The following is a 23,404-nucleotide window of genomic DNA, read 5'->3' as shown; positions in this document are numbered from 1 at the left end:
CGATGGAGTTTTAATGGATCCCAACATTTGAGTGGGGTTTTTGTACCACAAGTTTGGTCACCTTGGGTTTTTATGACTAGTTTTGTTTTAATATTTTCAAATACTTGTCTTTAGAGAAAAATCCTACTTGTTTGTCTAAGCAAAATTGAGTGTTTCAGTCAAGATCAGACTCTTCTGAAAATATAAAATAATGCTCGAATGATCATAAAAAAATACAAAAATTCTCAGGAATGGTCAGTCGTCGACATGGTGTCCCGTGCACCACCATGGCCAGTACTGGTTGGTCCCCTTTTGCTACCATGACCGTTTCATCACATATGTTGATTAATCATTCAATAATCCTATGCAATCCATTTTGGTATATCCTCTTTACACCAATTGGACAATTGTTCGTATGCCGCCTAGCCTGTCCAACTACCACCAATGGCCAGTCCTGTACCCATTGGTCGGTCGGTCCTCATACCCATTGGTCGGTCTTCCATCAATTGCTTTCATTTGCCATGTTTCATACTTAATGCTAAGAGCATAAATCTAATTAGGCCTGAGCATCAATAATTTTTATATTGATCCAACTATTAATATTTAATTAAATATTTAATATTCGGTCTTGCTACCAATATTTTAATTGATCGATGAAGCAATATTTTATTCATTCAACTATCAATGCCCAATTGCTCATCCAATATTTCATTGGTCGATCATCCAATGTTTCATTGGTTTGTCTACCAGTATTTTAATGTCATAGTCCCTGCTTTTTCAGTCGGACTACTCATGACATAGTGGATCGAAGATGAATGTTGTACAGTAACTCAACACTGTTCATCTTCATGTGATTTCTTGTCAAATGCTTGACACATCAAAATACATATTGATTTATAATCAATATGACAATCTTATTAGACCTATGCTCATCAATCCAAATCATTCGAATATCATTGATGCCTCAGCGCGCTGACACGATTATATGTCATAATTATCAATAGTCCATCCGACCCAACGTCTATGGTCTGTAAGGCATCGCTACTGTCTCAGCAGATATCTTATGCTTCATTCATCATAAACAAAATCACAGCATGTTACATTCATCATTGAGAATCACGATCTTAACTTAATAACTGGATGCTCATTCTTGACTCGCGGAAGGATTGCTCGCACTAGTGTACCGGATGTTCTCTAAAAACTAAGACTCACAGTCTAGTTAAGTCAATAATTGACCAAATAAATATTCGTCTGCAAAGCAGACTTCACATGAGACATCAATCATGTCACATGGGGGAATACTCACTAGGGTTTGGGTCTAGCAGCCTACAACACGTGCGATGTAACAATACAACCACGATGAGAAAGTGCGTAAGTCATGCTGGCAGTTGAAGTGGATGGACAATCAACCAAATCTCAATCACAACGTGAAACTGGTTCAACCACGATTTCCCACTTCCCTACACTTTCACTCATCTTCGAACGTCACCACTTACTGAAGATCAATGTGTTAACTACATCTGCTACAAATAGGTCCTCAACCTATGATCCGATGACATAACTTGACGTAATTCAAATTCAACTATGATAGTCTATAATTATCATCCACAAAAGCTTTCTCTCGGTCTAATACATAGAAATCATCTTCAAAGCAGTTCAACAACATCATCAACAATCAATCAATTACCATTTATCTCAACATATTCCCAGCTTCCCCTTATAGATCGACCCTTATCCTTCATTTGTGACATAATTGCTTCTGCAACGACTATTTCTTGGTTTAGGACAGAGTCTTACAGATTGATCTCTCGAACTCAAAGCACTCTCGTGTAGTGTATCTGTTAAAGGTTTTGAACGATTTGCTTAATCGAGCATCTGCGTACTCCACCATTTTACACTTTAAGTAAATCGTTTTTACCCATCAACACTAAGATAGCTTGAGATTCATATAGCCTATTCCTGATCTAAAGTCCATGAACATCAATAACCAGTAGAACAAAATCCGGATACAAGAACTGTGAGGTAAAAAGATAGTATGACCGGGATTCACGAATCCCTAAGTGAAGTCTTCAGAGTCGTAACCTAAAAATACATATCTATGAAAAACCCAGGTTATAAAGGACGACTCTAGCTTCGCTAGGACACAAAAGTGTCATGGATTAAAAAATCCCGTTGCAACAGTCTCTTTATTTATAGATATTTAAGGCTCTAAGTAACTTTGAATTCAAGCTAAGATAACGTGAGATCCAAGCAAATAATTTCTCAGTTAGCTATATAGTCGATATTATATCATTGAATGTCATTAAAAAGTAATCTAACGTGTCCTAAAATAACGCGCTTAAAGTATCAGTAACAATCATAGTGGTGGAAGGGTCGGCCAATACGTGTATCAGTATGTCTCTTCTGAAATAATAATAGTATTAACATAGGTTAGAACCCTCACCACGCGAAAAACTTCACCCACTGACAGCTTAGGTTGTGTCGTGCGACCCAACTTACGCCACGCTTCTCTTCAGTTGTCACAGATTGAGTTTTTTCATAGTGAAAAAGCGCATTCTCCCATCCACGTGGTTGGAAAACTTTTGTTATTTACAAATTCCCATAAGAAATGCCTTAGTACTACCCAAACAGCTCCATTAAATTGGGTCTTACTAATGTTCCTAGCCTTTTCCAAACAAGAAAAACCGTGGCCTAAAGCCCCAATTCCCGCTTATATTCCCTCTCACTTTGAAACCTCTGCGGGAAGATGTAGTATGCGTACAATGATTGTCAGTTTAGAAAGTGTAAAACGGTTAATGGTTGTCCGTTTCAGCCAAGATAAACGGACAACTATTATTCCTTTCCTAGAAACGAATAATGATCATCCACTTTAGGAGATATTGATATGGACAATCATTATTCGTTTATTGGTCTGTTGCCCAGTCAAAATAGCGTAAATAGACAATAATTATTCGATTCTCAGAAAACAAATTATTCGTTTTTTCACCTAAGTCAGACAACCATTGTTAATCTATAATAAAAATAGAAAATCACCGTTGGACCCAGGCGCTTCCCAAGGTAAATTGGGAAGAGCTTGGAAGCTCCATAAAACCCTGTCTCACATTGTGGCCTTGGATTACAAGTTACAACACGGTATGTAGAAGGAGAAAACGGTCGTCTATCGGTCAACCATTTTCTACAAATATATCTTTCTGGCCGAAGGTCCGAAACCAACGAATTGTCTTGCGATTTCCGATCTGCTTTCGTTTACTGCTCTGCTCCTATATTTTCTGTCTCTATAGAACTAGAGAAAACCCCAAAAGTAACTCTACTTGGAAAACCAACAATGACTGAAACTTCTTCATCAACAGCAGCAATGGCAAAATCAGATGAAGATAGAGAAGAAATATTGGATCGAATGTTAACACGTTTAGCTTTTACAGATGATGATAAACTCGATAACTTACTTTTCAAGCTTCTTCCTTACTCTATTTCTTCACTTAGTTCTCAATCTTCAGCTGTTCGGAAAAAGGTTCAATTCAATTACTTATTCGTTTCATTGTAGGGTTCTATTTTCTTCAAATTATGATTTTCTGGGTTGAAATTTATGTTCACGGGCAACCATACTTGTATGGTTTACATATTATGAAGAGATCATTTGAGAATTACAAACTTCAAATTTCACCCTTGTGATAAACTAGTAGTGCAACTGTTTATTCTGCTGTGAACTACACGGAATTAATTGTCTATCAAGTTAATTTAGGGCAGAACTGGTTAATATCTATTCATTAATGCTTGTCGATAGTCTTCAATTTAAGCTTACCATTTCAAGTCAGTGTGTTGCAGGCTCTAGTTCATGATTCGTAATTCTACTTTGTAGTGTAACAGCAGTTACTGGTTATTGAGTTTAGGGTTCAAACATAAGCGAAATGTGGTCCTAGTGCGATCCAAATTAGCTGAGTGGAATCATGGCGCGACTTAAATTAGCTTAGTGGAATCAAGACCAAGTGCTAGAAGTTCGTCTGGTTAAGTATATCTTGTTTTGGTTGTTGCATAAATAGCTTGAATCGGTTGAGTCATGTTCTGCCGCGCTTTTGTTTAATGTAAACAACACGTATTTGAATGTGTTGTGAATCTTGTGATTTAATTTTCAATTGCATGATTTTTTCTTCAGTTTGTTGGATCTCGAATTGCTCATTCATGTTGTTGAGAGTTTTGAGGTTGTAGGTTATGGAGATATTGACTCATGTGAATAAACGAGTGAAGAACCAGCTTCAGATTAGTTTGCCTGTGTCAGAATTGTGGAAGATGTATATAGAAGCTAATGCCGCTCCCATGGTGAAGAATTTCTGCATTGTATATATTGAGATGGCATTTGATCGCTTGTCTTTAGAGGTCAGTTTTGCTTCCTCAAGAGTTGAAGTTTACTTTTCTACGGCAATTAAGATGATTGATTCTCATAACAACTAGGTCTGTGTTCTTTCTCTACTGTGATCATTATCAGTACGAGAATATTCAGGTTGTGTTAGTTAACTTTATTTTTTTTAATTTCTCTATTAGTTGGGTATCTTGCACGTGGTTGAAGCTCTGGAGCTATCTTCTGAACTTGTCTATGTTATTTATTTGGCTGCTTGTTCAGACAGGTATGCATAGTCATAGTCATATTCTTTATTTGGCTTCTTTATTTCTGCAAGTAGGATTGCATATTATGTTTTTTAACTCATGTCTTTGTGCAGTGCTTTAGACTGACATGTTGGTTTATGGATGAATTTTAAGCTATGAGCCCGTCATTAAGAGAGGGGAGGAACTTTTAAAAAGAAAGGCAGCTGATGCCAACTTGGAGGACCCGCAACTGATAAACAAACTCTTTTTGCTATTTAATGGTATGTGGTATATATTATGTTGATTTGTAATAGACTTATTTTGAATTGGTTGGTCTTTAACATTCGTTTTTGCAGGTACTGTCGGGGTTGAGAGTATTGCTCTAGAAGCGAGGGTCATTCCTGGGAACTCTACTTTGAGACTTCGCTTAATGTCTGTATTTTGCCGCTCAATTAAAGCAGCAAATTCTTTTCCAGCCACTCTGCAGTGCATTTTTGGGTGCATATTTGGTAAAATTAAGCATCGTTTTTGTTTGTTTATTTGTTCACACACACATACATGTGAACACACACAGTAGTGTGGGTAGGTTTGACTTCTTGAAACATCCGGTAGTATATTGGTTATAGTTATTATACATAATATTGTTGTATTAGTTTACACGTAAACTAATATCTACTTTTGGTGTTTGCTTATGTGATTTCTATTATATTATCTTACATTCCTACGATCACATCGCATGGGTGTACTTTTAGAAGTGTGTTGCAATAATTGCACCATTTTTTAGCATGATGCAAGTATATATACTCTTTTTTAAAGTATCAATATGTTTCATATCAAAAAATATGCTCAAGCACCTGTTATGTATCACTTTCTTAGCTGTGTTGTCTTTCTTTTCTTTTCCTTTTTTTCCGTTGCTTTTAGAATCTTATATACAAACTCAAACTTTGGATGAATATAGGAAATGGGACAAATTCAAGGTTGAAGCAGTTAGGGATGGAATTCACAGTCTGGGTGTTTAAACATGTAAGCACATGTGGTTTTGGTTTGTAATTTTACCTTTCATGGATGCATAGAAAATTAATCTTTTTACATGTTAGAACTTCTCAAAGTATATCCAAATCTGAATTATATTCTATTATACCTTCTGTTCCCACAAGCTAGCAACTATGAACTATGTCATTGTTTGATTTATCTGTGCAGGCAATTATGGATCAGCTCAAACTATTGGGCCCTGTTATTCTTAATGGGATATTGAGGTCCCTTGATGGTTATTCCAATACAGAATCAGGTTCTTAAAAAGAGTATTACCCTCATGCTTGTTGTACAATCTCAGCAATTTCGAAAATTATAGCTTAATTAGTTGTATGGAACTTTCATCATCCAGATGTTGTTGCTAAGGATGTCAAAATCTTTTCCTTTCAAGCAATTGGATTGCTCTCACAGCGTATGCCTCAACTTTTCAGGTATTCTTAATAAACCTGTCACATCCCATTAACTGCCACCCTTTTTGTTTTCTTAAGGTAACGCCTCACTTCTGTCTCAGAGATAAGATAGACATGGCTGTTCGGCTTTTTGATGCTTTGAAAATTGAGGATCAGTCTCTTCGTCTCACTATTCAGGAAGCAACCAATTGCTTAGCTATAGCTTATAAGGTATATTCTTTACATAGGCGTAATATATCATGCAATTGTCATGCCTTAACTTCTCAGGGGTGCTGTTAGGTTAATGTTCTTGTCTTCTGGCCATTTCATTGCGTAACTATCTATCAATACTAACCTGATCTCCCCATGTACTCACTGGGCATGTCTTTTCTGCTTTTAACATAAATTTGTTTTAGGTGTAATTTTACCCCACTTTTGTTTATCTTTAATCAGGGAGCCTCCTCGACCATCTTGAAGGATCTGGAGACACTATTACTGAAAAACTCTCAAGTGGTAAGGACTTGCTTTGCTTAGGTTGCAGTAGGAGTTGACAACTTTGAGATATAATTCATAATTCTTGCTGCTTACCATCCTCTTTATTTTGTTGGTGTTCTCTAGGAACAAAGTGAAGTACGCTTTTGTGCTGTTAGGTGGGCGACATCTTTATTCGGTCTGGATCATTGTCCCAGTCGGTTCATCTGTATGGTTGGAGCTGCCGATCCTAAGATGGATATAAGGTCTATTCACTTATGTCCCGGTGATGTCTTTTACAGTTATTTTCTTCGTGATTATGCTACATTTTGCATCTAAACCTTGTACGCGTAGTGGTCTAGGAACAGCTTCTGCTAGTGGTTAACATTGCAAATTATAATGGTAACTAGTCAGGAAAATTCTGAATTAGGTTTTTTTTTCTTTCTGACTTGTAATTATATGTTTTTTGTGCGTATAGTTTCCTTTTCAACTGTACTGCCTGATGAATTTAATTTCATTAATGTTTTAAACAATTGCGCCTCAATGGTCTTCCATTGGTTTTCCACCAAGTCGGGATATCTGTAGCATTTGTCACCTGAGTTATATAAGTGTCTTGTTTCAGAGAAGGTTGGAGATAGCTGTTAGTTTGCAAGACATTGTGGAGACCCAACTGAGATAAATCTGGATTTATTATTAGGTTGTAGATTTTGTTTCTAATTATTGATGGGCTAACTTACTTTGTAGGGAAATGGCACTTGAAGGTCTCTTTCCTATGAAAGATGAAGGAAAAGCTATAAGCAAAACTACCAACCTTAGATATCCTAAGACCATGGATATGCTAGAATATATTTGCAATCAGCAGCCGAAGTTATTGGACCCCTCTCAAATGAGGGAAGGCGAACTCCCTTTTCCATCAAAGATGTATGTGGTTATGATTAGGTTTCTGTTGAAGTCCTTTGAGGCAGATATTGAACTGGATAGTTCTGTACGTGGAACATCTGAGTATCAGTTATCTATGCACAAGTTGTGTCTATTACTGGAACATGCTATGGCAGTTGAAGGCTCTGCTGAGTTGCATGCCACGGCAGCCAAAGGATTGGTTTCTGTTGCCTCCAGCATGCCAGAGGTTTATTTCTGCTATCTTCTTTTTTCCAGTTCTGTTTCTTTCTGTCTGTTGCGTTCTTCTAATTTGTTGTTTCTACCTGCAGATGGTCGCATCACGCTATGCAGAGAAGGTTTCGTGGCTGAAGAAGTTATTGGGTCATGTGGACTCTGATACCCGTGAATCTGCAGCACGATTGCTAGGGATAGCTTGTTCTTCTCTTTCTACACCGACAACATCTGCTCTTATTTCAGAACTCGTCTCCTCAATAAGTGGGGTAAAAAATTTGAGGTTTGTTTGAAATGGGTTTATGTATAGTGTGAATTTTCAATTTTCACATGATTTTGAGTTTTTACTACTTTTTCTAGTATCAGGCGAATGAATGATTTAGGTTCCTCTAATCTTAAAACTTATGGAACCTGGCCAGGTTTGAGAATCACCATGGAGCATTGTGTGCAATTGGATTTATTTCTGCAGAGTGCATGTCAGCATCGGTCAGTGTAAGTTTCCGATTAAGCAAAAATGTAGGGGCCTAATCGATGTATGATTTTATATTTACTTATTTGTACAGGCCAAGAGCATGTATAGATGTTTTTTTACATATATATTTTCTCCGATCAGTACACTTGCAGTCCTCTTAATATTCCGTGTGGAAGACAATTTGTCCTCTTGGTTGCTTTTTTCTGGAAGCTGACTTGTCATTACCTTTTGTGCTGATTTCCTTACGTTCAGATTTCAGAATCCTTGCTTCAAAATACACTGAATTGCTTGGTAGATGTGGTTCATTCTGAAACTGCATCTTTGGCTTCCTTTGCAATGCAAGCACTGGGTCATATTGGATTGCGTGGTCCAATGCCAGCACTTGTTCGGGACTCTGGTTCTGGTAATTTCATTATGTATGCTATGGAGTAATTTGAATGCTTGATATTTGCATGTATAGTTTCATCAATGTGTGACGCATCTAGCTACTGCAGGTGAAATTTTGGTGGTTTTGCAAGAGAAGTTGGCTAAATTACTCGCTGGAGAGGATATCAAAGCAATCCAGAGAACTGTGGTCTCTCTAGGGCATGTTTCTGCAAAAGAAACATCGTTTTCTTTTCTAAAGATTGCCCTTGATTTAATATTTAGTCTATCTCGATCAAAGGTGGGTGGTTAAGTTCATTTTCCTCATCTACTGACCCTCTATGACGATCTAGCTGCCCATGTCATCATAACAAATCATATCTAGTTTGAGGGTCGGAAAAGATTTCATCACTTAATATCCAGAAGAAACTCATCCCACTAGGTTTTTGGGTTTCACAGGTTGAGGACATACTCTTTGCAGCTGGTGAGGCTCTATCGTTCTTGTGGGGCGGGGTGCCTGTAACAGCAGATATGATTCTTAAATCCAATTATACATCCCTTTCTCTCAATTCGAAGTTTCTCACGGTTGATGGACCATCATATCTTTCAACTGATGCTTCTAAGGAAGAAGCCGAAGGGAATGAAGAATGCCATGTTATGGTCAGAGATGTAATAACTCGAAAGCTTTTTGATGTGCTTTTATACAGTAGCCGAAAAGAAGAGCGTTGTTCGGGAGCCGTCTGGTTATTATCACTGACTATGTATTGTGGACAGCATCCAAAAATTCAGCAACTGCTTCCTGAAATTCAGGTTTGTCGTCCCATTTGCTCAAACTTAGTTCAATGTGATAATATTGATGCCGCCTTATATTGTCTGACATTACATAGTGTTTTCTTATGAAGAATGCGCGGAATTAGTCACTCATCTTGGCATCACAATTATGTCAACTGTTTCTTATTGTAACAACCAAATGTTCTTCTTTCACTGAGACAAACTGATTCCGATCTTTGCCACATTTTTTCAGGAAGCTTTTTCTCATCTACTAGGTGATCAAAATGATCTAACACAGGATTTGGCCTCTCAAGGCATGAGTATTGTGTACGAACTTGGTGATGCATCCATGAAGAAAGACTTGGTAAATGCTCTTGTAGGCACCTTGACTGGTTCAGGGAAGAGAAAAAGGGCTATCAAGGTATTTATTATGTTTCAAATTTTATTGGAAACCTTTCAATTTCAATTGTGTATATTGCAAGGCTGGTTTGCAAATCTAAAAGCGCAGTTATTGTTGTTTTTAGCTGATGGAGGACTCTGAAGTGTTTCAAGAGGGGGCTATAGGCGAGAGTCTTAGTGGAGGAAAACTTAGCACATATAAAGAGCTCTGTAGCCTTGCTAATGAGATGGGGCAGCCAGATCTAATTTATAAGTTTATGGATTTAGCTAATTATCAGTCGTCGCTGAATTCCAAAAGAGGAGCCGCTTTTGGGTTTTCCAAAATTGCAAAACAAGCTGGGGATGCCCTTGCGCCACATTTACGTCTGCTAGTTCCTAGACTTGTTCGCTATCAGTATGATCCTGATAAAAACGTGCAGGTAGTGATTTTGTCGCTTTTATGCTGTCTTTCAAGAGACACCTTGCAGATTGCAAAAATAGGTTCAACTGAGTCAGTAGCATTAACTTTTATTTGGGGTAATTGTGTTACAAGCTGCAAAGTGTTGCCAGTTCGTTTTTTTCTTTGTGTTCTCCTTTTCATTTTCCACAGAATTAGTCAAGTTACTATTCACCTTACTGATTCCTTTTGAATATTTTGGTGCTCTTTTGTAATCTAATTCTTATATATTTGTAGGATGCAATGGGGCACATCTGGAAGTCTCTTGTCGCAGATCCAAAGAAAACAATTGATGAACATTTAGACCTTATTTTTGACGATTTGTTGACACAATGCGGGTCTAGACTTTGGCGTGCACGAGAGGCTTCATGTCTTGCTCTTGCGGATATAATCCAGGGACGCAAATTTGACCAGGTAAATTAGTTTCTAGGTAGCTGTTGGTCATTTTAAATTGAAGAGACTGCTTGTAATAATTATGCATGGACGCTGTACTCTAACTGTGTTTATCACAACAAAAACCCACCACTATGAGTTCATTATAATGTCGTTAACACAAAACTGTTCAAGTTGGCTACCTAAGTACAGATATGCTCTGCTGTTTCCTTTTATTTTCGTCTCTGCAGCAGTATCATTGTCCTTCTTATTCCGTGCTTCTTGTTATTATCTTCGTTTTTTTTTACTATCCAACCTTTTCTTAACGTAAATGGTTTCTTGGAATTTCTACTGTACTTGATAGTTACAGAAGTTTCTTCTTTCCGGTACATGTTCTAGGGTGCTAAGTACAATATATGCTTCCAAGAATTATCCAACACAATTTTTTCTCTCCTCATGCAGGTGGGTAAGCATTTGAAAAGAATATGGACGGCAGCATTTCGTGCTATGGATGACATAAAGGAAACTGTAAGAAATTCCGGCGATAGTTTATGTCGTGCTGTAAGTTCACTAACAATAAGGTTATGTGATGTCTCTCTCACACCGACAGCAGATGCCATGCAAACGATGGACATTGCATTGCCGTTTATGTTGTCTGAAGGCATTGCTAGTAAAGTTGCAAGTATACAGAAGGCATCTGTAGGAATTGTCATGAAGTTGTCAAAGGTAAGGCCCTCTTTTGTCATGAATTGATGCCCACACCAGCTGCGAACTTGATTATACATTTGGGCATTTTGAATATAACGACATCAAATTTGAGTATAAGCACACATGCAGATGCACTTGTAGACTGTTTTTGAGAAACTGTTTCTCATGCTTCCTAAATCTTCCTTCTTGTTGCACATTTTTAAGATGGAGCCACTGGCTTCCTTTGCGTCCCAGTAATTTTTGAACAATGAAATTTATATTTTTCTCTCTCTCGCTGATATGGTATAACATATGATACATCCACTTAAATTATCTGTTAACAAATGGTGTTTTTTCATTATCATAGATCATATTTTTCTTATTTCAGGGAGCCGGGGTTGTTCTTCGACCACATTTGCCGGATCTAGTTTGTTGCATGCTAGAGAGTTTATCCAGTTTAGAAGATCAAAGGCTGAATTATGTTGAGGTTTGGCTAATTTTATATAAATCTCTTACCTTATAAATAGCAGTGGCACCTTTCTGGAGACTTGTTTAAGGATCTCAACTTTACCGGTGCTTAGAGTTCACTATCTTATCTCTTCCTCATTATATTCCTTTTCTCTTTCTTCTGTTCAACTAGTTGCATGCAGCGAATGCTGGAATCCAGACAGACAAGCTTGAGAATTTGCGGATATCAGTAGCAAAAGACTCTCCCATGTGGGAAACTCTAGATTTATGCCTGAAAGTTGTTGATACCGAATCATTGGATCTATTGGTTCCGCGACTTGGCCAGATGGTACGATCTGGGGTCGGCCTCAATACTAGGTTTGTTCCCGGGTTCATAAGTAATTTAATAATTCACTAGGTGATTGTAATATTGTACAAGTTTGCTAGATGTATATGAAGGTATTTGTTGCGTCTTGCTAAATGTAAGGTGTTCATATAGAAGAGAGAACAACTGGACATGAACCGTTGTGTTCAACTACCTTCCTCTTATTTATAGTAAATGGCTTCCCTGTTTATTGGGATCATCTGATGTCAGCACCCCTGTAGCTAAATGAGAGATCTCCCAAGAGTTTTACTAAGTAATAGGAGTCACTTCTACCTGCACTTTTGCTCTGAATAGGCAAATTTGTTAATATTCTCCCTGACACAATCAAATAAGAGCTTTCTGCCTAAACTGATGGAACTTCACCTGAAATTGGTCCTTCGCTAAATTCAAACACTGGCTTTTGGAATGTCTGGTTCCCTTATTAAGATAATTAATAGTTAGCACTTGTATTTTGTTATTGCTACAGGGTGGGCGTTGCTAGCTTTATTAGCTTATTGGTTCAAAAGGTTGGCATGGATATGAAAGCATATACTGCCACCTTAGTGAGGGTCTTGTTTCCAGCTGTTCTGGAGGAAAAGAGCGGTGCTGCAAAAAGAGCTTTTGCTAGTGCTTGTGGAATCTTATTGAAGCACGTAGCTTCCTCCCAGGCCCAAAAGTTGATTGAGGACACTACAGCACTGCATACTGGTGATCGGAATTCTCAGATATCGTGTGCAGTTTTGCTGAAGAGCTATGCAAGCCGGGCTGCAGATGTTGTCAGCGGCTATGGAGCCACCATTATTCCTGTCAATTTTGTTGCAAGGTGAGAAAACTAAACTGGCCAAGATCATCTACAGGATAGGCCCTTGTTGAGCTTGCTTTCACTCGATATCTAAATTTCAAATTTAAATGCTGTTATTTTTGGTTTGGAACTTAGGATTTTGAGCTTGATGTCCTCTGGAGGCTTATTTTAACCTTCAAATTGGTTGCTGATCTCCACTTAATGTTCTCCAAGTAGTCGATTAGATCAGTTTTGTTGTAACATTGAAAAGATTAGGAATCAGGAAGGAAGTTAGAGCTGATCATTACTATTTTCTATAAAGTTACAACTGAGCAGACTATTTTTCCAGTAAATTATGCGTACTTATGTCATTTTCCCTCGTTTACAGATCGTCTTTTTTTCACTCAATAACATTTGAAATACCCAGGAAATAACCTCCATGTCCAAGTGCAAAACCAACCAAATTACATTATTGGGTCCTAAACTTAAAGGGCGATAAAATAAAAAGAAGTTGTCATCTTCCATCCTTAAGATTTGCTAAGTCCAATGCAGATTTGAGGACGATAAAGATGTTGCTAGCCTATTTGAGGAGCTGTGGGAAGAAAACACGAGCAGCGAAAGGGTTACCCTTGAACTGTACCTGGCTGAAATTGTTTCGCTTATTTGTAAGGGAATGATGTCATCATCATGGGCAAGTAAAAAAAATGTAATAATTGCTGTTTATTAACTCATACTTGTTCCCTGTCTGGTGCATGTTAATTTCAAGGACCTTTGGTTTGTGATATCTTTTAAACTTAAGGTGCCGGCTTTTTTCTTGCAGTCAGCCAAGGCAATCAGAAAACTCAGTGAAGTTTTGGGCGAATCCCTTTCGTCTCATCATCATGCGTTGCTTTCTTCTCTTTTAAAAGAATTACCTGGCCGCTTATGGGAGGTAGGAACCTATCATATTCATCAAAAATTCTTGCTACTATGATGTTGCTATGTGATTTACGACGTTATTTAAATTGCATGTGTTGTTTCCGGTTCTCCACATATTCCTTTTGCACATTATATTTGTTAATGATCGGGAATCTCAATGTGTGTCACCTATTCTTCCTCTCAAACTTGAGGTAAGCGTCAAGATAATATAAAATGAACCATCATGAACTTCTGAAGCTCATTAATATAGTTATGTGTACGCTACAAGTTCTACCTTACCTTATGCTTTATAGGAAGTATCTGTTGTCTTTCGCTTGCCTTTATAAATCAATTTGTCACTCGGTTATCATTCCTTACCGTCCATTGCATTTTTCAAGTCTTAGTAATTATACTCATTTAGAAGATCTACCGTAGCATCTGACTAACCTATATCTAAAGGTAAAAAGTTTTTTTTTTTTTTCCTTTGAGGAAATATTAGCTCAAGTAACCGTTTCTACTCTTTTGAGATAAAAACTGTTGCCTCATCTTACCATCATCATTATCCAATATCCTCACATTTTCTGGACGACATGGATGAAAAGAAGCTCTGAAAGGCTTCAGAGTAATTTTGATTGGGGTATTTTCAGGCCCATGCCTATTATGAGTCCCCTGAGAGTATACCTTAAGTTATCCTTCTGTTTTTCTTCTTCTTATCCTTATTGCTAAATCTGCTTAATAGGGAAAAGAAGCTATTTTGCATGCAATTGGTGCCCTTTGTACTGCATGCCACAAGTCAATTTCTGTTGAAGATCCCACGGCACCAAATGCTATTTTAATTGCTGTATCCTCTGCATGCACCAAAAAGCTCAAGACATACCGTGAAGCAGCTTACTCGTGTTTGCAAGAGGTCAGAGAAGCTATTTTGCTCTTGTTTACTACCATATCCATTTTTTCGTTTTAACATTCTAAGTTTCCACCTTTAAAGTCAGTTTCATTGCTTCGCTCTGGGATTACTTTTGATTTCCTCACGATGTAATGTCTTGTTGTATCCTTACATTTTCCTAGGTAATAAAAGCCTTCAGGAACCCAGGTTTCTTTGGAATAGTTTTTCCATTATTATCTGAGGCGTGTATTAAAGCAAGCGCCTCCAAACCTCGGCAAACATCTTTGGGGACTGATGCTAGTAATGCAGGTATGTACAAACAATGATATGTACTTCTTCTCCCTGTCTTTTTTTTATTATTATTATTCTTTTGATTGTTCAAGAGAGAATAATAGTAAAGAAAGAATATGCAACTTTACCTTTTCACTGTACAGTTGATAATTTGATTAGAGATAGCATAATTTGCGAAGTTGATTTCGAAAATCCTAACTTCTCGTTAATCACGTAGAATCCATAATCGATGAGAACACAAGTTCATACTAAGTATAAAATTTATGATCGCATTAGAAAAATGTACATTATGTTTATCTTGGGCCAGCTAAAGCTACTATTTCACCTCGAGTGGTTTAGTCAGTTTTTGGTCTTAAACAGCAAAATATCTAACCAACTTTGCTACATTAAGTGCTTAATGTCAGTGCGGTAAGGCGTTCTTTCCCAAGCCGTAATTCTAGTTCATGTGACAGTAGCAATTAACCTTTCCACTTTGGATGCAGTATATCCATTGCATTGCTAACTGTCGTATGTTCGTGAAATACAGCAGAAGACAAAGAAGAAGAAGTTTCTGCTCCACTTGATAAAGTTCTAGATTGCATTACATCTTGTATCAGCGTTGCTCATCTACCTGATGTTCTCGAACAAACAAAGAACTTGATCCATGTATTCTTAGTTGTCTTATCCCCGAATTTGCAATGGACAGGTATATACTTTTTTATCTTTGTCTCTAATTTACAGTTTTGAAAGGGTTTGGGAGGGTTTTTCTGATTGTTCAATTTCTACTGTTAATTTGGTTTAGTACTAACGTCTAATGCCTTCATTTATGGAACTGTTGAAACCAGTCAAAATGTCAGCTTTCTCGACTATCAAGCAGCTTTGCTCAAAAACTCGCTCGGTTGTCAGCGATTCTCAGGACACGTCTTTACATGCAGAAGCCACTGTTGTCATTCAAGAGGTAATTTAGAGCATATTTTGTTCTTTCCTTTGCATTATATTATCCTCCTGAGGTGCTGGTACATCTAACATTTTGATTTCCTATCTTCAGTTGTTTAACTGTGTGTCACCAAAAATAGTGGAGTGTATAACCACGGTCAAGATTTCCCAGGTATGTCTTCCATTCCAAATGTTACATGTCGGCTACTCTCATCCGTTGATTTCAAATTTTTCTGTACATAACTCCAGATTTATATGTTCTCTTGAATCGTTCACTTACAAACTCAGTCTTTTCACCTAAGTTAGAAATTTGAAAAAATTCTGCTCATGATCAAACAATAACCAGAATAAATATAAAATCAAACCAAAAAAGTAGTTCTAGTTTTTGGTAGAAGTTCAGTTTCTTACTTGGCTTTAGTTATCTTTTGATTCGTTTTATATTGTTCCTGCAACTTCAGGTACATGTGGCTGCTTCCGAGTGCCTCTTAGAGGTAACCAAGTTGTATAAAGATGCTCAGCTTATGCAGAGTGAAGATGTGAGTTATAAAGGTGAGCTCATTCATCTTCGTGAGGTGGAAAAGAGTGAGCAAGCGAAATCGTTGCTAAGGAAATGTATTGAAATTCTTGAAAGCCTTTGAGAAAAAATACCTCGTACAGTATTTGGGTTGTCAAGGTTGTCTGTAAACTATTACTGCTTCAATTTTATATGATGTTTCAGTATCTCATTTTTCCTATGCAGATGTGCTAGTTACTATGATGTTTATTTACAAGGCAATTGATGCTTCGTATGCAGATGTGCTAATTACTATGATACTTGAGCAATAATTAGAATATCTAACCTGATTATCCCTCCCCCTCCCTCCTTACTGCTAATGTTTCAATTCCAGAAAAGATATTAATCTCGTCATTACCAAGAAATTTAGCATATTTGGGTGTCGGACTGATGGCCTCAATAGAAGTTGAACCGAAACCCTCGGTTCCCCTTGTCTGAATTCGAATTTGGGACCGATCTTGGGTCTGACCTATTCTCCAGATCGCCAATAACCTAATTTTGCTGATTTGGCTTTTCTTACTGCTTCCCAATTCTTAGGGCAGCTGCATTAACTTCTTCTTTGGGGTTGATGAAGGTGTGAGATGCAACTTTCTTCAAGTCAGTGGCTTCATCTGATTTATTTCCGTGGATAACTGACCCAGGTGCAAGTCATTCACACATAATCGAAAAAGATTTTGCTCTAGCAGTGCTAGAGCAAATATGATCTAGCAGCACCAATGGAGGGCATTTGGCAAATTTTGACGTCATCTAACCTTGGTTTGATTATGGGTATTTCTTACGGATTTTTAGCTACCGTATTAGTATTTGTTTTGTCGTATTTTGGAAGAATACCTAAACATATGATCAAGTGATCTGAATGTTTGACGACATATTCACCAAACTCATCTGTGAGTAGGAATCAAAACTTTTAAAGCTTCGCTCATGATTAAGGAGCTCGTCATTCCGTGTATTAGCCATTTACTCTTGGATACTCTCATTTCACGGCGTGATGTTTTTTCCATCTGATTTTGATGGTTATGCCAGAGGGGGTGCTATAAGATTTAATTTATAGAAACGCAATTTAGGATAGTTGAACTTCATGATAATCACACGATAAAATATGCAAGAATTGTTAATGGAGAATACCTGGTAGCGCTAATCCGTGTTACGATACCGATCATCTTTGTAGCAGCGGTAATACCTTGTGGAGGTATGATTTCTCTCTCTTGACCTTAGCCGTAATGAGTAAAATCCTTGGATACAGTAGTAATGGTTATCAACATGTTCCCTTCCATGTAGCACAACATGAGTACCTTGCTCAACTAGGCCTTAAATAGGAGTATCATAATGGTCCAGTGATGTCTTTGAGAAAGACGATTTTTGTTAACATTCATCCATTCACAACATAAATGTATACTAAACATGGATACAAAAATAATTCAGAATAACATTAATAAGAGCTCAATAAGTGTCCAAAAGTAAGCACATAAATTAGCTGAGTTCAATAAGAAATACTCCCACAGACCTGAGATTTTAATCTTTTCTTAAGAGGTCTTAAAAGGTAATTATTCATTAAGTGCATCGCCGAATGCAATTGTGCTTAAGCGATAAATGAACAACTATTGTTTCTGAATTTCCCAATTCACGCATATATACTTAAGGTTCATGTGTTTTGTTCTCTTCGTCTACATATCGTGCTTTGATGCTGCGAAGCTAAGACGATAAATTTCAGCAATGTAGAGACAAACCTTAAGTCTCTAAGTCCCGCAGTCATAAATATTCAAACTCAATTGTGGGACTAGCATTAATGGATTCTCCATTTATAGAATCCATACATCCACAAAAATGAAGTCTGAAAACCCAATCAACTTTAGTTGGGTTTACTGACTAATTATAAGACATAAAAGTTAAGATAGTATCTCAAAATTCTTGATATCTTTCCCGTAATTTGTTCTTCGATTCTTAAGGCATTTAGTTAACATATCAAAAACTTGTTGTAAGTTTCATATCAGAATTAAGACGTAATGAAGATTAAATTTATATCTTCTATCCAACATGAAATAAAATCTGTTAAATATATGTTATTATCTAAAAATTCTTCGAATATTCGATATATGCCTTATATGAGAGCTTTAGTAATCCATATGATATTACTATCACATGGTAAGCTTCATTGATATCCTTTATTTCAAAAAATATAGAGATATGCATAAAGTCAAGATCACTACTCGTAGGTAGTATGTCTTAACATACAAGACCAAGAGTATGAAATTCTCCCACTGATCTTGAGGTATATGCATAAAACTGTAATAATTTCATCCAAAACTTGAAACATTTATAGTTTTGTTGAATTTCATATACCATTATGGGAGGCTGCTTAAATTTCATACTTTGATTTCTAAAATTTGTAGACTAAAATTTATCATTAATAAAGGCTATTTTCACATTTAATTAATGCAACTCTTAGGTCATACTGAGCTACTAATAATACTGTGATAATTTTGAATAAGTCTTTCTTTGACACGAGAGAAAAACTTATTTATAATTAATGCATCGTTTCAGAGTAAAATCTTTGGCAATAAGTCTTGCTTTATACCGTTTAAAATTGCTATTACAGTCGTATTAGGTCAGAAACCCACTTTCATACAACTGATTTGTGTCTTTCGAGCAATTAAACAATATCCGAGACTTGACTTTCAACCAATGATTTTTGCTCACATAGCATCAATCCATTAATCACAATTATTACACATAATATTTGTGAACCTAAAACCGAGTCTTTGCCATTCCATATCAAAATGTAATAAATTCGTGTAAGAAAATCACCGAAACAATATGAATAACTTTCTTTCGATCTCTGTTGAGACCTTCTTAATGCTGGTTCATGTTGTTATCAAAAAATTTCTTTATTGATAGTAGTTATATTATGGAGTATTGGATCAGTAATTTGTGGTCTTTCATTATCTAACATTCTGATAATGAGAAGATTCACAATATCTGTAGAAATCTTAAATAAAGGGATCATTATCATGATTTCTTGAACAAATATATCCACGTACTCCCACTGATTATGCCATCATTAACGAATTTATATTTTCGGTTTCAATAAGTCTCATACTACGGTTAGAACGTTAAAGAATACCATTTGGATTATTTAGGAAAACCAATGAACCAATAATAGTTTCCAAATCCAGTTTTCATTCTTTGGAATGTAAGCCCTCACCTCCAACTGAACAACCATAACTTAAATGTGATTTAAACTAGGTTTCCAGCCATTCTAGTCCAAAGTGTGTCTTTGAAACTGCTTTACTCGGAAATCTATTTAAATTACACAGTTGTTGAAAGAACATACATTCACTGATATGTGGTCATCATGCATAACTCATCATGCTTCTAACCATTTTCATAAAAGTATGATTTTGACTTTTGTTATACACCATTATGCCAAGGATAAGTTGGCCTTGTGTATTGAGCAAAAAATCCAAACTTTTGGAGATGCTACGTAAAAGATTTAGGATATTATCCTGTTTTGTCATACCTTTCACAATATTTACCACCTTCATCAGACTTTATGATTTTCACTTTCTCTATAATTGCCTCTCAATTTCAATGATGAATGTTCGATAAAACATCCACGGATTGAGATTCATAATGCAATTGATAGATGTACACAGTAACACGAAAAATCATCAGGTGATAAACAATTTTATCTTCCAAAAAATGGACCATTAAAAGTCTACAAAATAATCATAATCAAAAATTAATAAGAACAAAAGCTGAAATTTATAATAGAGATAAATGACAATTAAGCTTACAATAGTTTCATACCTTCAATAAGATTCTCCTGTGGGTAAAACCTTATCAAGGAACAATGTGAGACATGAAAAACATTAGTAGATATTTTACCTTCTCATACACACAACATTATGTTTGTTTAATTCCACAACTAGAATCACCTGTGGGAGAATCTCGTTCTATCATGTATTAACAAACTCAAATAATTCTAATGTTCAACCTAATACATCGGGATAATAGTCACCTGTGGGTAGCTATTATTTTACATGTATATGAAACATTTAGATAAACTTAATGCTTGTTTAAACCTGTGAACCAAAACTACTTGTGAGCAGCATTGTTCTAATCGTTAAGTCAAACTAAAATGACTCAAAATATACAATACTTAGAAGATAAGAGTTTAGTATCACTGTGGTGTAACTAAACAATCCAACAAATATGTACAATTGCAAATATCACACTATCTTTTCTTGTGACATTGCATGGTCCTAATCAATGATGTGGACATCCTTGATCTGAAATTAGTAGATTATAAACAATTATAAGTAACCCTGAAACATTAATCATAAGCATTTATTCAAAAAGCATGTCATATATAATCTGTGAAAATGTCCAACACCCTTTAATTAAAAAAAATATTCAAACGTGATAAACCTTCATAAACCAAAATCGAGCATTAAGCAAGTCTATAGGTATAATTCAATAATAAAATTTCGTTGAAGAAAGTTCTTTGATGCATCGCTAGTTAAATTCTTATGATTAATGTTATAGTGTAGATAATGATTTTCACAAATATAAGAAATAACCCAAAAACAATAATTCTTTATTTCTTCTTTAAAAAATGCACCGAGCTTTAGACTTAAAGTAACATATTTGATTGCGCATTTAAAATATGAAAATTCATTATGGGTTACTCAACTTGAAAATGCTTTGATCTAAGTAAATTTTCTTTTATGAATTTTATACGAAATAATGAAAAATTATGACGCATTTTCTTAATCATGATCTTTATTTTTATGTCAAAGTATAGTCAAAACGAGAAATGACATTAGACACTCGTTAAAGCATAAAATGATTTAGATCCATAATATATGATCAAATAAAGATCATATCCTTCAATAATTTTCTTAAACATGTGAACTCAAATTACCTGTGGGTAATTGTTGTTCTAAAATATTTAAGCAAAATAATTTTATAAGCACTTGACATTATAACAATTATGACTGGAAATTATTTGACATCATTGTGGTGATTGCCAAACGACTCAAAAATAATGTCATTATTATAATAACTCAATAACTGCTGAACCTTGCTTTATGGTTTGGCATATTCGTGCTTACAATAAACCTTTTATTATTGCTAAGATAAAACACTCTAGTATCACTGTGGTGATAACTAAAGAGTCTTGACATAATGATCTTAAGGACAATAATCTCATTCGATAAAAAAAAATATCAACATTGGGAGAAAAACTCATACCATAAAGCACAAGCACACAAAACATATCATAATGCACACACAAATTTAATGGTGTCAAAAAATGATTTTGATCATAAAATTTATAATGAAACTCGATAAAAAAAATCGTTTTATTGTTTCGATAAAGCGGAAGAGTAAATTAATTTACAATAAAAATTGGTTTCATTAGTTTTAAAAATTAATACTGTCTCATTATCTTAATATTAACTAACACGTATACATGCCCACAATAAAATATTAATGTTTCCAATTTTTAATGTCTTAATAATCATTCACGTGATGAAAATATTCTGTTTATCTTCATTTGCTTTAGAGCACTTATTGATTCATGCCATAAAGATATAATGCATAATAAATATTTTCTCTTTTATATCATATCTCCAATTTACCCCCTTTCACATACAAGGCAAGTAGAATATATGGACGTTAGTAGAACAATTATGCATGTTTATGACTACATGATCTCGACATTCTTCCATTTCATTTATCATCATTATTACCTCATATGCTTATTATATGCCATTATTTAAAAATAATATTCTTACAATGGTTTTTTCTATTGTTTACATGCCAAAAATAAAATCATCAGGCCAAAAAATAAACTCATTAAGCAAAAAATGTTACTCCCTCCGTCCTAAATTTTTAGTCCGCTTTGACTAAGTCAAGATATTAAGGAGACCGGAAGAATGTACCAAACTATCCCTATTAAATGTTATGTTATTACTAAAATTAAAAGGAGTATATGCTGCATGTAAGAAAAATACATAATTCGTAATTTTATTATTTATAGAAATGTGTAAATAGTAGAGAAAAATAAAAATATTTATGGATTGATTTAATAATTTTGTTTCTTATTGAGAAAGATATCATTTAATACATTCAAATAGAAGATAAAAATAAAATATTTATGGATTGATTTAATAGATTTGTTTCCTATTGATGAAGATATCATTTAAGATTTTTGATTGGTCATATTTAAAAATAATCTTATAATTATAAAAATTGAAGGATATATTTGAGAGTTTGACTAAAAAATATGACTATAAACAGAAGCTGGCCAGTATTTTAGGACATACGAAAATAGAATAGAGGACAGAAATTTTAGGACAGAGGGAGTAATTTATTTACATAAAATAAAGGGTAGGACATTAGTATTAAATTAAAATATATTTTCCTCCAAAATTAAGTAGGTCATTAATGTAGAAATGTATTTTCTTCCAAAATCATGAGACAGATAATATAAAATATATAAGAAATCATAAGTAATAATGGCCACATGATCTTAAATTATATAGTATACCATAATTCTCAACTGACTTGATTTTGATGAGATAATGAAAAATCACACAGGATTTTGACGAGGTAATGGAAAATCACACAGAAACTTGATGTGTGAGTATGATATGGGTCATGATAATTAGATGAGAAAAGGAATGCAATTCCATAAGAACGATTGTGATCACATAAAAATAAAATAAAAGATCAAACCAAAATTTTATTTTATTTTCGCTGATATTATTATTGCATACAATAACGTACGATCATGAGTCCTAAACACAAGCTCTAGATGCCAACTATAAGAATTAATTTATATAAACGTAATTTAGGATCGTTGAACTTCATGATAATCACACGATAAAATATGCAAGAATTGTAAATGGAGAATACCTGGTAGCACTAATCCGTGTTACGATACCGATCATCTTTGTAGCAGAGGTAATACCTTGTGGAGGTCATGGTTTCTCTCTCTTGACCTTAACCGTAATGAGTAAAATCCTTGGATACAATAGTAATGGTTATTGTTTCCCTTTCATAGGTAGGGAGAGGACCAAGTTCCTAGGGTTTTAGTATTAGATCTCGACCGTCCATCAAGGAAGAGAATAAATAGGATACTAACTCCTTATATAAACCATGGATTAGATATTTAGCAATATCCTAAATATAACCAGATTCTCACA

The 23,404-nt window shown here is 35.3% G+C and overlaps 2 protein-coding genes across 2 annotated transcripts; both read left to right on the top strand.

The window, feature by feature from the left end:
• Positions 1–3,209: 3,209 nt before the first annotated feature.
• LOC113312861 (proteasome adapter and scaffold protein ECM29-like) lies at positions 3,210–4,932 on the top strand. The gene is made up of 5 exons (XM_026561595.1): positions 3,210–3,490; positions 4,186–4,353; positions 4,519–4,601; positions 4,735–4,848; positions 4,917–4,932. The coding sequence occupies exons 1-5, from the start codon at positions 3,305–3,307 to the stop codon at positions 4,930–4,932; spliced, it is 567 nt and encodes a 188-aa protein (XP_026417380.1). The 5' UTR covers positions 3,210–3,304.
• On the top strand, positions 4,741–16,403 carry LOC113308358 (proteasome adapter and scaffold protein ECM29-like). Its single transcript, XM_026556826.1, has 29 exons — positions 4,741–4,841; positions 4,917–5,069; positions 5,519–5,583; positions 5,761–5,848; positions 5,945–6,023; positions 6,104–6,212; positions 6,435–6,494; positions 6,600–6,718; positions 7,197–7,578; positions 7,661–7,845; positions 7,982–8,054; positions 8,287–8,437; positions 8,529–8,698; positions 8,857–9,207; positions 9,422–9,589; positions 9,693–9,986; positions 10,241–10,417; positions 10,838–11,101; positions 11,451–11,549; positions 11,703–11,887; positions 12,361–12,696; positions 13,207–13,360; positions 13,475–13,585; positions 14,291–14,458; positions 14,617–14,743; positions 15,255–15,410; positions 15,550–15,662; positions 15,753–15,812; positions 16,099–16,403. The coding sequence occupies exons 2-29, from the start codon at positions 4,991–4,993 to the stop codon at positions 16,276–16,278; spliced, it is 4,503 nt and encodes a 1,500-aa protein (XP_026412611.1). The 5' UTR covers positions 4,741–4,841; positions 4,917–4,990; the 3' UTR covers positions 16,279–16,403.
• Positions 16,404–23,404: the final 7,001 nt, after the last annotated feature.

The sequence above is a fragment of the Papaver somniferum genome, chromosome 9 (genome assembly GCF_003573695.1).
Source record: "Papaver somniferum cultivar HN1 chromosome 9, ASM357369v1, whole genome shotgun sequence".
In the NCBI taxonomy this organism is placed as follows: Eukaryota; Viridiplantae; Streptophyta; class Magnoliopsida; order Ranunculales; family Papaveraceae; genus Papaver; species Papaver somniferum.
The sequence above is the reverse complement of the archived record's forward strand: the minus strand, read 5'-3'. Positions and strand labels throughout refer to the sequence as shown.